The sequence below is a fragment of the Sus scrofa genome, chromosome 9 (assembly GCF_000003025.6).
Source record: "Sus scrofa isolate TJ Tabasco breed Duroc chromosome 9, Sscrofa11.1, whole genome shotgun sequence".
Taxonomy (NCBI): domain Eukaryota; kingdom Metazoa; phylum Chordata; class Mammalia; order Artiodactyla; family Suidae; genus Sus; species Sus scrofa.
In genome coordinates this window covers 65649347-65667050 of record NC_010451.4, presented here as the reverse complement: position 1 = coordinate 65667050, position 17704 = coordinate 65649347, and the positions used below count along the sequence as shown (strand labels likewise).

The 17704-nt window shown below is 52.1% G+C and overlaps 1 protein-coding gene across 40 annotated transcripts in view; it reads right to left on the bottom strand.

The window, feature by feature from the left end:
* The window catches only part of NFASC (neurofascin), a 213048-nt gene that overhangs the window by 48562 nt on the left and 146782 nt on the right, over positions 1-17704 (bottom strand). For 26 of the 40 annotated variants that reach the window (XM_021063237.1, XM_021063254.1, XM_021063230.1 and 23 more), the window contains 8 exons: positions 17362-17412; positions 10364-10475; positions 8509-8693; positions 6910-7041; positions 3450-3593; positions 2418-2529; positions 1910-2076; positions 759-906 (listed from right to left, as the gene is read on the bottom strand). In XM_021063237.1, coding sequence (XP_020918896.1) covers positions 759-906; positions 1910-2076; positions 2418-2529; positions 3450-3593; positions 6910-7041; positions 8509-8693; positions 10364-10475; positions 17362-17412 — 1051 coding nt within the window. The remainder of the gene's footprint in view (positions 1-758; positions 907-1909; positions 2077-2417; positions 2530-3449; positions 3594-6909; positions 7042-8508; positions 8694-10363; positions 10476-17361; positions 17413-17704) is intronic. The other 14 variants (XM_021063265.1, XM_021063235.1, XM_021063246.1 and 11 more) reach the window with 1 other exon arrangement.

Sequence of the window (17704 nt, the reverse complement as noted above, 5' to 3'; positions counted from 1 at the left end):
AGATTGATGCCCCGGCTCAGGCCAAGTATCCAGGTTCCTCTGAACTGCCCCCAAAGAGCAAGGCAGACTGTACCAGCTGAGTGCCAGAATGCCTGGGCCAGAACTGCAGGGTATGCCCCTGCAAAAAAACAGATGATCCCTGGAAATGGCTGGTACCCATGCCCAACTCACTCCCCAAATGGAAGAGGATACAGCAAAGAGCCCTGAGAGGGAGACTCCGACCAGCCATTCTCAACCTTGGCTGCACATTACAAACACCTCGGGGGACGTTTAAACATTACGTAAACCTGGGCCCTCTCCCAACTCCAATGAAATCTGAATCTGGGGAGAGGGAGCAGGCAGGTGTAAATCTAGTAAATGGTCCCAGGTGCAGTAAAGGCCCAGAACCACACTGACCACAACGTTAGCGTCTGCTCGGGCCAACCCTGCCCTCTGCTGGAGAATAGGGGCACTGCAGGCAGGGCTGAGTCGATGCTGAGGGATCATTCTGGCTGTGTTATAGAAGAGGAAGGGAAGGGATCAAAATAAAGGGGGGGGGGAAGAGGAGTGAGGGGAGAGGGAAGAGGGAGGGAGGAGGAGGGACAAGCAGAGTGCTGATGGGGTGGGGGGAGGTGCGGGGTGGGGTCTCCCAGGCTGGCGCGCCCTCCTCAGCAGTTCCACAGTGGCACGCCTGACAGGGGTTCCCTATCCTTGGGTCCTTAAAGGGGAAAGAAAACGCCCACATGAGCAGCAGGAAGGGAGGAGGGAGGAGCAGAAACCTGTTCCCAATGTAGAGGGGCTCGTCGTCCTTCAGCCAGGACACCGTGAGCTTCAGGGAGGGGTCGTGCTTCACGCGACACTCCAGCTGCACCGTGGTGCCCCTCTGGGCGACCTGGTCCTCAGGCATCCGGTAGATCCTGGTCGGGTCTGCGGAGAAGACCCTGAGCTCGTCTCTGCTCCTACCCCCATGTGGCCACACAGTGTGACACACGGCCTCCAGCTCAGAGGAACCACGGAAGGTGGCAGAGATAGGATTCAGTTACATGAAGGGTGGGGGGGTGGGTCCCAAATAGGAAACCATCCCTGAATCCTTTCTATCCAGCTCGGGAACACAGAATGCAGTTCTGGGGTGGCAATGGGAGCTGGTGTGGTTCCATTTGGACCAGGCTGATGATGACTCGGTGTTCCTAGCACCCAAGCCAGCTGGAGGCCCTGGGCCCGGGATTTCCAGGGGGAGGACACACAGACCTGTGGGGAGATCCCACTAGGGATTAAACATTAGATGTGGCACCTCTTCTTTTTTTTCTTTTTAAATTTTCTGGCTGCACCTGCAGCATATGGAAGTTCCTAGGCCAGGGACTGAAATCGAGCCACAGCTGCAACCTATGTGGCAGCTGCAGCAATGCTGATTGAACCTGAACCTCTGCAATGACCTGAGCCACTGTGCCACAACAGGAACTCCAGATGTGAGACATTTTCTTTCTTTCTTTCTCTCTCTCTCTCTCCCTTCCTTCCTTCCTTCCTTCCTTTCTTTCTTTCTTTCTTTTTCTTTCTCTCTCTCTTTCTTTTCTTTTCTTTTTTTCTGCTTTTTAGGGCTGCATCCATGGCATATGGAAGTTCCCAGGCTAGGGGTCCAACGGGAGCTACAGCTGCCGGCCTACCCTACAGCCATGGCAACGCAGGATCTGAGTCGCATCTGTGACCTTCTCCACAGCTCATGGCAATGCCAGATCCTTAACCCACTGAGAGAGACCAGGGATCAAACCCTCATCCTCATGGATACACCAGTGAGGTTCGTTACCACTGAGCCACGACGGGAGCTCCGAGACGTGGCTCGTATTCAAGGTTTGTAACACACGTGGGTAACTTTGAGGAGATGGTTCTCTTGCCCTCCCGACCCCGTCCTCCACCTAACAACCCTCTCCTTTACCTTTGACCTCCAGGCGGACCTGGTTCTCAGCTTTGCCCAGGATGTTGGTGGCGACACAGGTGTAGATGCCTTGGTCCTCTTTGCGGATCATTTTGATTTCCAGACTGCCGTTCTCATAGACATGGTAGTTGCCACCATCCAGGTTGCTTCCTTGCCCATTCTTAAACCTCACAACAGAGCAGCAGAACACACAGCATACTGAGAAAGGACCAGCCCGGGGAGCAGGGGCGGAGCCACTTGAGAAACCAGACAGGGAGTGGGAGGAGCCCTGCGCAAGGAACCTGAAGCCTTGAGCCTTGTGGGTCTGCCTCCAACCACTGGGTGGTCCTGGCAAGTCTCTGGGCCTCAGTTTCCTTCTTTGCACAAAAAGAAGGTCGGCCCAGATGATCCGCCAACTTCCTCCCAGCTTCAGCCCTTCAAGGCTCCCAGGATGTGCTGAATATCTGTCATGGGCCAGATGGAACAAGAAAGATGGCCCATGGGGGAGGCCTGGTCTCCTGGAACTTACCATCGGAGCGTGGGGATGGGAGACCCAAAGAAGGGGCAGTCCAGGCGTGTCCGGTTGTATAGGATCACCCTGATGAGCTGGTTCCGGGGTGACAGCATCCGAGGCGGCACATCTGCAATTCCCAGAGAACTGGTCTTGGGTGAGGAGTCTTCCTCCTCCTCTTTGTGGACCAGGCTTATCTCTGCCTGCCTTCTCCTCACAGCAGAATTCTGAGTACTGGGGTACCTTCCTCTAGCAACCTCCCTCCTTTTAGATGCCTCTCCAAAGAGAACAGACTTGTGGTTGCCAAGGTGGAGAGGGGAAGGAGTGGAATGCACTGGGAGTCTGGGGTGCGTAGATGCAAACTATTGTATTTAGAATGGATAAGTGATGAGACCCTCTTAGAGCACAGGGAACTATAGCCAGTCTCTTGGGATAGACCATGATGGAAGATCATATGAGAAAAAGAATGTATGTATATGTATGCTTGGGTCACTTCTCTGTGCAGCAGGGGTCAACTACACTTTAATTTTTTTAAAAAAGAAGCTTCTAAGGATTAGGGGAGGGAGCTTATCCATCTGCCCTTAAACCTATCCTATAGCCAGTCCAGCTTTTGCAAAGGGTTCCCTCAAATTTTCTAGCAGGTTCTATGCTTGCCCTCTATAGCCCTAAGGCGTCTCCTAGTTGCACCTGCGCACTGCCCGCTCCCTGCTCCGTGAGTGCCACGAACATACTCAGGACTCTTTCCCACCCTGAGACCACGGGGAACCCAGGGGGCATCAACATGGACACACCAGGGGGATGAGACAGGTCCACCCTCCCTTCAGGGGAGGAAGGAGACCAAGACTGACTTCTAGCGTGAAGTGGACTCTGCACACCCAGCTCCGTGCACTTTAAGCCCTCCGTCCTCCCTGCAAATCTATGGTCTCTGTGCCTCCCCGCCTCCTGCTGCCCTCACCAGCCTGGCTGAGCTCTGGAAAAGCAACTGTGTCCTAGAGGTGAGCAAGACCCAGGGTGGCTCCCCGCAGGCGAGCAGAAGGAGGGTGCACTCACCCAGCACGCTGACGAAGGCATTGGCCAGCAGGTAGCCGTGCTCATTGGAGGTGTTGCACTGGTACACGGCCCTGCTGCTGATCTGGGTGTCCCGGAAGATGATGGTGTCCCCAGCCACCTCTCGGTTTGGATTGGGTGGTGCCGCTGCAGACGGAAAACAGGGCAAGGCAGGGGGAAGGGCATTTAGGACTCTGGTCACGCCTCCCTAGCAGGCCTGGGATGCTGTGGAAGCAGCAGCCCTGGAGGCTCTCAGACCCAGCTTCCGACCCAGCACCACCCAGTTGTGTGGCCCTGGGCCCATCAGAGTCTCCTGAAGTTTCCTTCTCCACCTATCCAATGGGAATAGGAATCCCATCAAACCTACACCACAGCTGGGCAGATGTGGTTGAGAGCATAAGCTTCAGAAAGAGGAGGGATCAGAATTCTAAGCACAGTGCCTGCCAGCACTTTTCAATAGCTCTATGCTTCGTCTCCTTATCAGCAGAACGAGGATAACATACCTCCTTGTGGTTTTTTGTTTGTTTTTTCCGGGCCACACTCGTGGCATATGGAAGTTCCCAGACTAGGGGTTGACATGCCAGAGCAACACGGGATCCAAGTCGCATCTGTGAGCTGCACCGCAGCTTGAGGCAATGCTGGATTCTTAAATCACTGAGTGCCAGGGATCCCAGATCCCCAAGGCCAGGGATCAGGGTGAACCTACATCCTCATGTACACTAGTTGGGTTCTTAGACCGCTAAGCCACAATGGGAACTCCTTGTGGGACTTCTATGAGGATGACCTGAGATTCCCCGCATGTCAATAGCAGAGGGCTCAGCAATACTGACTATTACTGTTATTATTTTAATCCGATGTGCATGTACTCCAATGTGTTTTGAGAAGGCTAAAGCAACGGGACCTACCACCTTCCCACGCTCTGGGCAGAGTTGTCTGCAGACATCCACAAAATTAAACGCGAAGGCCAAAGCCTGCTGAAAGCTGGAGGGGTCCCTGTGTTTGCCAAAGCTATGTGACCTTCCCAAGACATGCGCCCACACTGAGAGGACACTCCTCCTGCGGGCCTCCAGGTCCCACTGGCTGGGGATGCAGACAGCAGAGGCTGGGAGTGGCCGTGGGCATCTTAGTCCTGTCCGCGTCGTACCCTAGGACCCGGGGCAAAAAGACAACTCCTTCTGGGCCTCATTTCCTTCATCCCTCAGAGGGGGAAGCATTGCTCCCCTATCTCCCCTACTCTGAGGAAGGTTAAGATAAGGATAGTGAGTATAAATAAAAGTTTTTTAGAAATGTAACCAATTGCCATTTTTCTCATGTGTCACCACCAGAAGGTGCCCTTCCTCTGTGAGATTTCAGGACTGGGCCAGAGGACTTGCCTTGCACTGTCTGTGAACTCATCTAGAATCACTCAGACCTACCACAGAAGTTGGCCGGGCAGGAGCCAGGGTCTGGGCCGGCGGGCGCCACCCCACAGATAGCAAGTCTGAGCCCCGGAATCGGGTGATCAGTAGGCAGGGAACAAAGCCAAGGTCAGCACCCTTATCATCCTTCCCAAGTCCCCACTCAGCAGAAAGGCACAAAGGAAGCTGACGCCAGCAACTTTACGCCTCCTTGCGCAGCGCTCCTCATGGACCAGCTTTCTGTCCAGGACCTTCCCAGGGACAAGGCTCAGCTGCGAAACCTGGACTCTGCATTTGTTTAATCGTGCTGTGATTTTTTTTTTTTTTTTTTTTTTTGGCTTTTTGGCTTTTTGTCTTTACCTGCGGCATATGGAGGTTCCCAGGCCAGGGGGCGAATTGGAGCTGTAGCCGCCGGCCTACGCCAGAGCACAGCAACGACAGATCTGAGCCGTGTTTGCAACCTACACCACAGCTCAGAGCAATGCCGGATCCTTAACCCACTGAGCGAGGCCAGGGATCGAACCCGCAACCTCATGGTTTCTAGTCGGATTTGTTTCTGCTGCATCACGAAGGGAACTCCAATAGTGCTGTGATGTTTAACGCCTGTGTTTGCCCTGTCCCCAAACTGCTATCAGGACAGGGAGAAGGGCAGACCATGTCCCTGTGCCACTCGCATTCAGGGGAAGGATGTTTCCTGGGGTAACCAGATGCTCTGTACTAGGCTGTGCCAGTGGCGTAGAGGGCTGACACAGCAGCCCACAGCTTCATCACTCACTTGCCACATGACCTCGGGCCATTCCCTGCACCATCAGTGCCCCATTTCCTCATCTTTAATGTTTGAGGTTAAAGAGATAGAGAAATGCACAGGAGCTCTCAGGTAGCACCGCAGGTTAAAGATCTGGCATTGTCACTGCCGTGGCGTGGGTTTGATCCCTGGCCATGAAACCTCCAAATGCTGCGGTTGCAGCCAGAAAAGAAAAAAAAAGAAAAAAAAAAAGAAAGAAAGAAAAGGGGGAGAGAGAGATGCACAGTGCCTGGCACTCAGTAAATGTCTAGAAAGGTGCATCCTCACCTTCTCCTCTACCTATCTTCCTGCCTCTCCACCTGCTTCTATCAGCTGTTGCTCTCAACTTTGGCTCTGAGTTCTCTGCATCTATTTTTGGCCCCATCTGGTTGATAACACTGTTTACATTTCCTCCGACTCCTTAGAGCAAGTAAGGATAGGACATTTGAAAAGTAAATGCAACTAGACTGAATATGGTGTGAAGACCTGACCCTGACCAAGACCTCGGGCCGGAAGAGGCCCTGGAGTCGACCTTGCCAGCCCTCCCGGCAGGTCTAAAGCTGCCTGACGCCTGCGCGTGCTCAGTAATGCACCGAGACTCTGCTCGCATAGGGGACCTTTCCCTCCTATCCAACCGCATCTTTCATGTCATCATTTAACCCCGCCTCTCCTTTTGCCCTTAGCAGAAAGGGACTTGGGAAGACAAGGGCAATGAGTGACCCAGTTCTCTTCTCTGTCCTGAGCCCCAGCCATCACTCAGAGTCCAGAAGATCCAGCACAGGTCCCCAGACCTTGAACTGGGCTCTGTGGTTGTTAAGGGCAGAAAGCAGAAATGTATGAAAAACCCTTCGAGTTCCTGTCGTGGCTCAGCAGTAACGAACCCAACTAGTATCCATGAGGATGCAAGTTCGATCCTTGGCCTCGCAGTGGGTAAGGATCAGGCACTGCTGTGGGTGTGGTGTAGGCTGGCAGCTATGGCTCTGATACAACCCCTAGCCTGGGAACCTCCATATGCCATGGGTACAGCCCTGAAAAACCCCAAAAACCCCAAACCGAAAAAAGCAGTATGAAAAACCCCCAAGAGCAGAAAGCTCTTAAACATGGGACCCTAACCAAGGGCCTCCTGTTCTTATACATACGAATGAGGCAGGTTTCCGGCCCCTTGAGGTGGCAAAAGAGATGGTCTGCTCCCTCACTTCTGGAGCAACAGGGCTGGCCCACAGGGACGGGGATCTGACGGGACAGGGAACAGAGGCTGGTGGGGCAATGGCGTGCTACTCACATTGCAAAGGTTCCCCATTCACCATCCACTGGACAGTGGGTTTGGGGTTCCCATTGGCTCGACACACCAATCTCCCGTCTTCGCCAGGAGCCAGGATAAGGTTCTTGGGTTCGTCCAGCCAGTAGGGAGCAGCTGGAAGACAAGGACAGGCATAGGCAGAGGTGTCAGATGACATGGGCAGGCAGCAGAAACCAAATGGGCTCCCTCTGGGAAGGCAGGAGTCCCTGAGTGCCAGCCCTACCAGGCCCTTGCCACCTGCCCAGGGCTCATCCTGATGGGTTGACGGTGCAGCCTGCCTTTGGTTGGCTTGGTGCCGCAGAGGCTGACGGATTTAGTTCAAGTTTACAGATCAGTTCTAAACTGAGGCTGCTCACGTGCGCCCCCCTGGAGAGCTTTTAACACGCAATGGATGCCAGGGCCCATCTTGAACCTACTAAATCAGAGTCCTCAGGGGAAGCCGGGTGGCCACAGTTTTGAGAGCTTCTTGGGTGCTCATGACCTGCAACCAAGGCTCAAGCTGGGGAGGGTGGGTAGGGGTTGGCCCCTCTGGATTTCTGCCGTTTTTGCTGCAAGATGAGACTTTAGGAAAGGCCTGATATTCATTGTTTTAGGCATTGAGCTTTGATTAGAACAGAAGCTCTTAGCTGGCCACCCCTCCCAATTGTTTGGAAATTTTTGTGACTATGTAGACACATATTTTTCTGAAAAGAGGGTCTTTCAGATCAGATTCCCAAAGATCTTGAAACCTCAAAAAAGGTTAAGAAACCTGATGTGAGTGTGGTGCTGAAACCAAGGTCACGGGTCCAGTGAGCATGTGCTAAGAAAGTTCTTGCCTGTGGCATCAGACTCATCACCCTACCATCCATTCATCCCCACCATTCAGACTGAGAAGCGACTGGCATACCCCACCATCCATGGCTGGAAACCCTGAAGGCACATGCTCCATTGCCTATAAGAGCTCAGTGTGCCATCTATGCTTTTTGGGAAGGGAAGCGATTTTTTTTTTTTTTTTTTTTTGGTCATGTCTGAGCCTTGTGGAAGTTCCAGGCCAAGGATCAAACCCGCACCACAGCAGTGACCCAAGCCACAGCAGTGATAACACCGGATCCTTAACCCACTGAGCCACCAGGGAACTCTGGGAAGTGATTTTAAAAAACAATAATTTGTGCCACGATGATGCCCATTTTAAAAAGAACCATGCACAAGTTCACAGACAGCACAAGCTAAGACAGACACACCATGAACAGGAATGTGAAACCAAAAATGGAAAAGGTTCTGGGTGATCCAAACGGGCCGGGGGAAAAAGCGCACCTGCTGAGGGAGTCCTGGGCACAAAGGGAAGTTGAGCAATGGTCAGGCGGATCTCCTTAGACCCACCTCCCTCCCACACACACACACACACACACACACACACACACACACACACACACACACACACACACACGGGGTGACACCCTTCCTGCAGGTCACAATTGCCGCCAATCAGAGTGTTGGATGCTTTTCCCACTCACCCTGCCCCCAACCACCGTGAGAGGGGAGGGTGGTCAGGGAGCGGAGGGCTGGCAAAAATCATCATAATGAGAAATACACACAACGTACCCTTTACTCTCACCGAGATCGTGTGCCGGATGCTGCCCATCTTGTTGGAGGCCAGGCAGAAATACTCCCCAGAGTCTTCCTCAGACACATTGGTGATACGCAGGGCCTTGTTAAAGTTCTCAAGCTTGGCCTTGTCAGATGGGAGGTCCCCACCTTTCTTGTACCATGCGATGTCTGGTGTTGGGCTAAGAGGGACCAAGAGAGACAGGGACGTGTCACTAACGGTGGCTCTGCGACTCTTGTATGGAGCCCAAAACACCCAGGGGCCCTGAACGTGTACTTGTGATGGGGTGGAGTAGGCACAGGCAGGAATCCCAATAAAGGATCATAGATAGAGACGGAAACCTAGGGGATGTTGGGAGATCACTGTAAGTTATTATTATTATTATTTTTATTTTTTGTCTTTTAGGGCCACTCCCTCGGCATACAGAGGTTCCCAGGCTAGAGGTCAAATCAGAGCTGTAGCCGCCGGCCTACCCCACAGCCACAGCAATGCTGGGATCTGAGCCACATCTGTGACCTACACCACAGCTCACAGCAACGCCAGATCTTTAACCCACTGAGCGAGGCTGGGGATCGAACCTGTGTCCTCATCGACGCTAGTTAGGTTCGTTAACCACTGGGCCACAACGCGAACTCCAATCACTGTAATTTAATAAATTGCCCCCAAAAGCCATCAGAATGAGGCAGGCTTGTTCGCTTAGTGGAGACAGGAGACATTGAGTGGGGGATGGGATGGGGCCTGCATTCAGATTCAGATCAAGAGCAGGAATTTGAGGACCACCCTTCTGCTGATTTGAATACACACCTTACCAGATACCAAGGAGGAGGTACTGCTCGAAGAAAGAGGACGAGGTGGTCTTTTCTGACCCCCACTCCCCTTGGATGATAAAACTGTAGCCCACTGGATCCTCAGGGCAGAGCCTCCTTGCCTGCCTGCTTGCAGCTCTCACAAACGTCCTAGCTTAATAAATCTATTTCTTGCCTATCACTTTGTCTCGCGCTGAATTCCTTTTGTGGGGAGACATGAGGAACCAGAACCTCAGTGAGTCCAGACACAGGGTAAGTGGTTCTAATTTAAAACTGTGGGTTTGGAGTTCCTGTTGTGGTTCAGTGGTTAACGAATCTGACTAGGAACCATGAGGTTGCAGGTTCCATCCCTAGCCTTGCTCAGTGGGTTAAGGATCTGGCGTTGCCGTGAGCTGTGATATAGGTTGCAGACTTGGCTCAGATCCTGTGTTGCTGTGGCTGTGGTGTAGGCCAGCAGCTACAGCTCCGATTCGACCCCTACCCTGGGAAGCTCCATATGTAGCAGGAGCAGCCCAAGAAAATGGCAAAAAGACAAAAACAAACAAACAAGCAAAACCGTGGGTTCAAGTCCCAGTCTGAGTTTTGGCTGGGTTCGAGTCCCGGCACATGGGTTTAGGTCCCAGTCTGGGATTTGGCTGGGTTCAGGCTGTTAGTGCTGTCAGTTTCACCCGGGCCCAGGAGGACAGGATGGACGTCCTCTGCGAGCTGATCCTTCCTCTACAGAGAGGATGCTCAGCCACAGGGCGCCTGAGGGACTTATCCAAGATCCCAAGAGGGTCTACCACACATACCGGAAGCCAGCCATCTCCTTCGCTCATTATGTACAAAAGAGAGCGGCCAGAATGGGATGGAGAGGACTCTGATGGGCAGCATCCCCACTGGAAGCTGTTTGCTTCTTTTTTGCTCCCCTCCCCCCACCAATGTGGCAAGAATGGAGCGTGCATAAACCCCAGCCCCTCCTCCTAGAGGGGGGCCAGAAGTGGGGCTGTGGCGTGGGGGGGGGGTGTAGCGGGTGTGTGTGTGGGGGGGAGGGTTGTAAACATACACCCCAGAAGCGATGCACTCCAGCAGGAGGTCCATGCCGCGCAGCACCATCTGACTGCTCGCTGTGCCCTGGGGATACATGAAGCTGGGTGTTCTTTCCGCAACTCCGCGGGCTGAAACAGGATAGAACAAGCTCTTGTGAGCTCATGAGCCTCCTGCCCCGAGGGCTGACCCAGCTAGGCCAGAGCTGTCGGGCTGGAGAGAAAGGTCGTCGTGCCCTCCTGCTCACCCCCTTACCCTCAGAGGCACCAAGCCCCCAGACCCTCCCCGCTGAAACCACCCCAAGGGCTGGGGCATCAGCAAGAGAGGGGTGTTAGGAAGCGTGGGGCTCCTCGGCCCCACCCGAGCGTGGGTGTGAGCAGCTCTAAGTTCCGAAAGGATCTGCCAAGTGGAGTCCAGCTTCCCTCACAGCTCAGGAAGCCGCTGTCCCTAGAATTAGGGAGGGGCTGCCTGAGCGGGGAGTCCCCTACTCCCCCAGCAGCTCGTGTTGGGATCCTCAGTGGCCCCCAGGGAGGCCATCTCAGCCGCAATGGGAGAAAGAGAAGGTGCGTACTGGGGCTACAGGACAGATAACCGGCTCTTTGGGACCCTGGATACAAGGCGCTGGGATGAAGCCACAAAGACTCAGTTGAACAGTCAGAGCTGCAGGGAGTATTATGAATGGTTTAGCAAAGACAGGGCGAGAATTAATGAACAGACGTGACAGGAAATCACTGTGGGGCCAAGACCACTCTGCTTCTTCACTAATGACTTGGGAAGAGGGGCTGGGGAGGGGGGTGTTAATTGGATGTGAGAGATGGGGGGAGGGGTGAGAGGCAGGTGGCAGCCAAGATGGAGGAGGTGATCTACAATTCAATGAGGCTGGGGCAGCCTTGGGCTCTGGAGTCAACGACATGCAAGTTTTGAAGGCCAGGTGGCTTCCAGAGTGCCACACTGTCAGGGTGGCTGCTTCCCGGTGGAAGGGAACACGAGAGCCTGGGTACATCACAGCGCAGGCGACCACGCCCTACCCGAAGCTCATGTCTCCCTCAGAGCTCTCTGCACAGCTCTATGGACACAGGGTGGAATGGAGGACAAGGATTTTGCCACCAGCAACCCCAAAGCAGAGGGAAACTGGAGGGGTCCCCTCCTTGCTCAAAAGGTGTATGATTGTAAACAAGAAGTTAAAAAGATAACTATAAGCTGGGTTATAAAAGATAACCACCCATGGGTTGAATGGGTGGGTCTTTGACTCAGCTGGAGAGGGGAGGGGTGGCGGAGGCTGGGCTGCCAGGAAGGGGGGACTCTCAGACATGCCTGGAGTGAATGCAGGGTATGTTGTTGGGCACGGGAACAGGGGGGCAGGTATTGCGACTGGGTGCTGGCAGAGTGAGGACAGGGTGGCAGGAGGAACCCTGTCTCTGCAACATCGCTGGGCTAGCTGGTGACCAGCTAGAGCAGTGGGGCTCCTGTCCTAAGGCACTCAGCTTCTTTCTACCAGCCATCGGGGAGTGGGTTTCACAGAGCTGGCATCTATTTTACCCTTCGGGTAAGAGAAAGAATGAGGACACACAGGCAGAGGTGTAGTTAGGCTGCTGGCACAAAATGTGGCACATAGCTAGTGTTCAGGAAAATGACCGTGGGATGGAGAAATTCAAGAGGAGAACAAAACAGAAGGCACAATTCACCACCTGTTATCGCTCTTTTTGGAAAGGTCCTCACCTGTTCCACCAGCACACACACATCCAACAGTGGCTACTGAAGGGTTAATCCATTATGTGGTTAATTGGTTACCATCTCTAACTCTGACCGCATCCAGCTCTCAGTACCAGAGACGCCTGATACGGAAGCAGCAGCTCCCTCCCACCCATCCTCATGAAATCACCCAAACAGACAACACAAGGTCAGGGGCACCCTGAGGAGAAGATTTCAGGGCAGGAGGCTCTGGGCCAGTTTGGTGAATCTGATGAGAGCTGGGCACTCTGGGGTTGCATGGAAGCTTCTGTCGGCAGGCTCCTTCCACGTGGGCACAAAGCCTTCAGAAACCGATTTGTGACCCTGTGGATGTTTAATGCACACTGTAGCATGCAGCCCCACCAGCACGCATGCCCAGCAAAGCAATAAGTATGGGAAAGAGCGGCAGCTGCCTTGACACGCTGCAGCTGGGACTATAAAAAGTTATGGCAAGACTTCATTTATAGGATGTGGGCTAGCAACCGCAGAGTCATCCCGGAGGAGGAGAAGCTACCGGGAAACCAGCCACAGGTCAAAAACACGGGGAAGGACATCCTAAAGGCAGAGGTCATAATCGGGGCCACCACTGGGTGAGCACTCAGTACAGGCTGAGCGCTTGGCTCAGCTCCATCACCACCATCATCACGCTTGATCCTCACAGCAAGCTTGGCGGGTATTACCCCCATTTTCCAGGAAACAGAGGCTCATGGAGCCCGTGGACTTGCCAAGGTCACAAGCCAGTGATGTTTTGGATTCTGGACCATGTGGTGCCAAAGTGTGTGTTCTAGCATCTATTCTCTAGTGCCTCTGTCTTTTTTTTTTTTTTTTTTTTTTTTTTTGTCTTTTTGCCTTCTTTTTCTAGGGCCGCTCCCACGGCATATGGAGGTTCCCAGGCTAGACGTCCAATCGGAGCTGTTGCTGCCAGCCTACGCCAGAGCCAGAGCCACAGCCACGCCAGATCTGAGATGCGTCTGTGACCTACACCACAGCTCACGGCAGCGCCAGATCCCCAACCCACCAAGCGAGGCCAGGGATCGAACCCGCAACCTCATGGCTTCTAGTCGGATTCATTAACCACTGAGCCACGATGGGAACGCCTATTGCCTCTGTCTTTAAAGAACCCCACTTCTTACTTCTGACAGTCAGCTGGGGGAATATCTTTCTTACTTACAGCAAAGAAATCCAAAATTCAAGGGCAAAAGAGATTAAGGGAGAAAGATGTTTTTGTCCTAATGAGCTACTCTGGTGAAACTCTTCCACTATGTTTTTCTTGAATATTGTTCTTACCATCTCAGCTTGGTGGCTATTAAAGTCAGGCCCCAAATGGAAAAAAAAAAAAAAAAAAAAAAAAAAAAAAGAAGCCAGGCTGGAAATTAAGAGGCTCCAAAGGCATCTCAACTGGATTATTAAGGCCATGAGAAGCTTGAAGAGGCATCAGAGTGACACATGGTATCATGAGGGGACAAGAAGGCTAGACTCAGAGGTCATGAAAAAATGTGGTCTTATAGAAAAGGGGTTTACATGAAAATTTAAAGGCTAATCCAGCTGATGGCTCTGGGAGCCACTGCTCCCAGGGGAGGATGGCTAATTTCTTTCGCTGGAGACATAGACCCAGGAAGTGTTGGAGACAAAGGTGATTACGCTATGAGACTCTATACGGCGGAAGATGACAGAGTCTTTAGTGCATCACAGGATCTCACCACCTTCTCAGAGGTGGGGATCCAGCCTCTCCAGCTTGATGACGCTTCTCTTACTCTCCCTAATTTTCAGGGCTGGGATCGGATCTAATGTCTGATCAAACTCAGAATCCAGCTGCTAAAGCTCACGTCTGAGGATGCAGGAAGAGATTTCCCATGTGGGCCCATCTGACCTCTATTCCCAGGGCAGTCCATCCTCTCCTGCTCTCACAAGCTGTGGTGCAGGAGTGGGCTCGTGAGTTTCCAGGGGAATCTGGTCAGCGGTCAGTGGTCAGCAGGGGGATGTCAGGAGACACCTCTGCTTCAACCACCTCAAACTGGTTGAATGCAACCCCTGAATCGCTGAATGCAAAATGCCTCAATGGTCTCCTGCAAGAGGACAGGTCAGGATGGCTAAAAACCCAAGTTGCTCCCCTCTGTCGTGTTGTGGGTTAGCAGAAGAGAGGTGGAATCAGATGGATTGAAAACCTTTGCCACAAAGAGCTTTTAGGGGCGGCTGGAGTCTGACCTTTGCTGCTTCCAGTTCTCAGAACTGAGAATTCACAGGGCTGGATCCCTAGAGTCTCATCTGCCTCCCTGGCTCTAGAAGCAGCTGACCACACAGCCCCCGAACACAGGAAAACTCTTTGTCTAGTAACATTTGATACCTTCTACTGCCAGAAATTCTCTTCCATAAATCTAACCCAAGTCTTCATGCAAGAGTTGGAGCTTTGTTCTTGGCCAGTTCTGAGGATGGTTGAGATTCGGAAAAGCCTTCTTTTTCTAGTCTGCCTTAAAATTTCTCTCTCCATGCTATTTTCTTCCCATAATTGTGCCCGCTTTCCTCCCTGAAGCTGCTCTTCAAGTTCTCCTCTTCCCTCTTAATTTCAGAAGCAAAGAACAATTGTACTTGACACAGTCAACACTAAGCCACTCCTTTTAACACCAGTAATGGTAACAGTTACTAATCAGCGATGTCTCCAACACCATTCTAGGAACATATGCACATTATCCTGCTTAATCATCACAACAATCCTGTGGGGTGGGTAATACACCCCTTTTGCCGATGAGGAGATTAAAGCTCTGACACAGTAAAGTACTTGCCCAATGTCACTCCATGGAATGTCCTGGAGCCTGAGTTTATTTTTTTTTTAATTTTTATTTATATTTTGTCTTTTTAGGGCCACACCTGAGGCCTATGGTGGTTTCCAGGCTAGGGGTCATATCGGAGCTGTAGCTGCTGACCTACGCCACAGCCACAGCCACACCAGATCCGAGCCGCATCTGCGACCTACACCACAGCTCACGGCAACACCAGATCCTTAACCCACTGAGCCAGGCCAGGGATCGAACCTTTGTCCTCATAGATGCTAGTCAGATTCGTTTCCGCTGAGCCACAACGGGAACTCCCCGGAGCCTGGGTTTAAATCCAGGCAGTCTACCTCAAAGTGCATGCTCTTAGCTTCCTACCTCCTTGCCTGGATAAATGCTAAGTGGCAAGTTGTCATCTCAGTCAGCTTCCCCCTGCTACTTATCAGCTCAGGGGGTTATCTGCTCAGAGGACTGACCACCACAGAAATCATTAGGTCAATATGTAATTACAGGGTGGCCCTACTGCTACAAGAGACACGCCATATTTCAAAGCCAAGCTGACAGTTGTACTGGGCATTGTTCATAGCACTGTATCTCTCTGTCCAGCTCCCTGAACTTAGGAAGGACCTTATCTTCCTTCCTGTTCACTTTCTATTTCTTTCTAGAAGCATTCATGCTAGCTGTGCTTTGTTCAACATATGCCTTACTTTGACTTTATATCCTTTTCATACGTGGTTACCCCATTCTGCTTTGCTTTTTAGGGCCACACCCGCGGCATAAGGAGGTTCCCAGGCTAGGGGTCGAATCAGAGCTGTAACTGCAGGCCTACACCACAGCCACAGCAACTCGAGATCTGAGCCACATCTGCGACCTATACCACAGCTCATGGCAACGCCGATCCTTAACCCACTGAGCAATGCCAGAGATCGAACCCACAACCTCATGGATCCTAGTCAGGTTTGTTAACTGCTTAGTTGTGAAGGGAACTCCACCCCGTTCCACCTTGGATTGAAGAGCTGAGGTCAATCATCCTGTGAACTCTTGGGAGCTCTGCTTGGTTTCAAAGCCCTGAAAAATTCTTATGACTCCCGCTGACTAACTTATAATAACATCTACCCCTGGTCACAAACTGTATAAGTGGCTGGAATCACTCAAACTTATCATTGATAAAATAACTCTACATGCATGGCCCCCTCAATGGTTCATCTTATATAAAGCAAGGCGTTTGGACCAGATGGCCTCTAAGAGACTTTCTGGCTTTGATGGACTCCAGCTTTAAGACTACTTCCATAATAGATCACCCAGAATCCGATTTAGAAAAAAGGCACATTCCACACCAGTGCTCTGGGCCTCTTGACACAAGGGTAGTTGGCCCCGTTATTTTGAAAACAAACAGTGCTCAGAATCTAACAAAGGTCCCCTGCTTCCTCGGGCAGTAAATCTCCTTGGCAGGATCTCAGTGTGGCTCTGGCTGCTTGGTGCCAAGTTAAAGCCTTTGCCTCTCTTCCTGGCTCTCCCTCCCTCTTCCCATCCCCCACTCCAGACACCAATCATTGTTTATATCAGCACATCATAGCACAGACACTTCCTAGCTGAGCCCACAATGACCTCCCTGGGGACCTGCAGCCTCAGCTTCCGAGGCATCACTGCTGATGGGGACCAGCTGCCTCTCCAGAGCCAGCAAATGATGATTCCTTTAGTTGCTCAAGGAAAATAAGACATTCTTGAGCCATGGCTGGGGGTAGCTCAGGTGCGGAAACAGCCAATTACACGACTAATCAGCTTGAGGAACCAGTTGTGTGATGAGTTAGAAATATGCCTCATGGAAACTGTTCCATGACTTGCAAATGTGCGGATGGGTGGGCACTGGAGTCTTGTGTGCACTCCCAGAGGAAAGAGACCCAGGTGATTGCAATGGATGGTTCAGCTTTATTGAAACTTACCTTGAAGGAGAACTCAGAGCTAGACTCTTCCTCCTACTTCCCAGGCGGATTTGAAAGGGAAATGCGATCTGTGAAATGGTACCCCTGGTAACAAAGGCTAGAGCGCAACACGGGCCATGCACATCTGGACACTTAAAAGTCAGCTAAACACGCACTCCAAAGCTTTCTGTGCCCTTTAAACCATTAAGAGGAACGAGACTTCCTGTTTCCTCCTGACTGTGGGAACGGCCCTGTCCTGAGATGTTCTCCATCCATCCACCACTGATTCCTAAGCTTCAACTGACCCCTGCAAGAAGCTCTTTTGAAGTCCTACCCTGGCATGACCAATGTGTGCAGAACTCACAACTGGAGGCTGGCACATTCCAGGAGGTCACACCACGTGGGCCACTTCCACCTCCCACACTGGCCACCTTCCTCCCAGTGAGCAGCATTCTGGAGGTGGCACCTTGGTACCCTGACCTGGCCAACCGGCAGACCTGGCACCGAGCACGCGTTAATGACGCGGTATCAGTCAAGTTAGGCAAACTGGGGTTAGGACAGGCAAGGTTACTCCCAAGGTTACCACAGCGACTCACCACTGTACATGTCAGGGTGGTTTCTTAAGGACGAGTCATTATAGGGGTGGTCTGCAATAAACAAAAGAGGGTGAGCAAACAGGGACCACGACAAGGTCATGGAGGCATAAACGGGAGGCAACAACAGAAATGCAAAGCCACAAAACAACCGGGGAGCACCAGTGGTCTTTGGCAAAGGAAACACACAGCATATGTGGGAAACGAAATCTGCTTGGTGAAGAAAAAGCAACACAAAACAGCCCCCGAAAGGGATGAAAAGGTTAAATCCTGCAAAAGAAGGCAATAATAAGTTTCTTTTTTTTTAATAAAGAAATTAGGCTTGATCTTTAATTGCTTGGTTCCG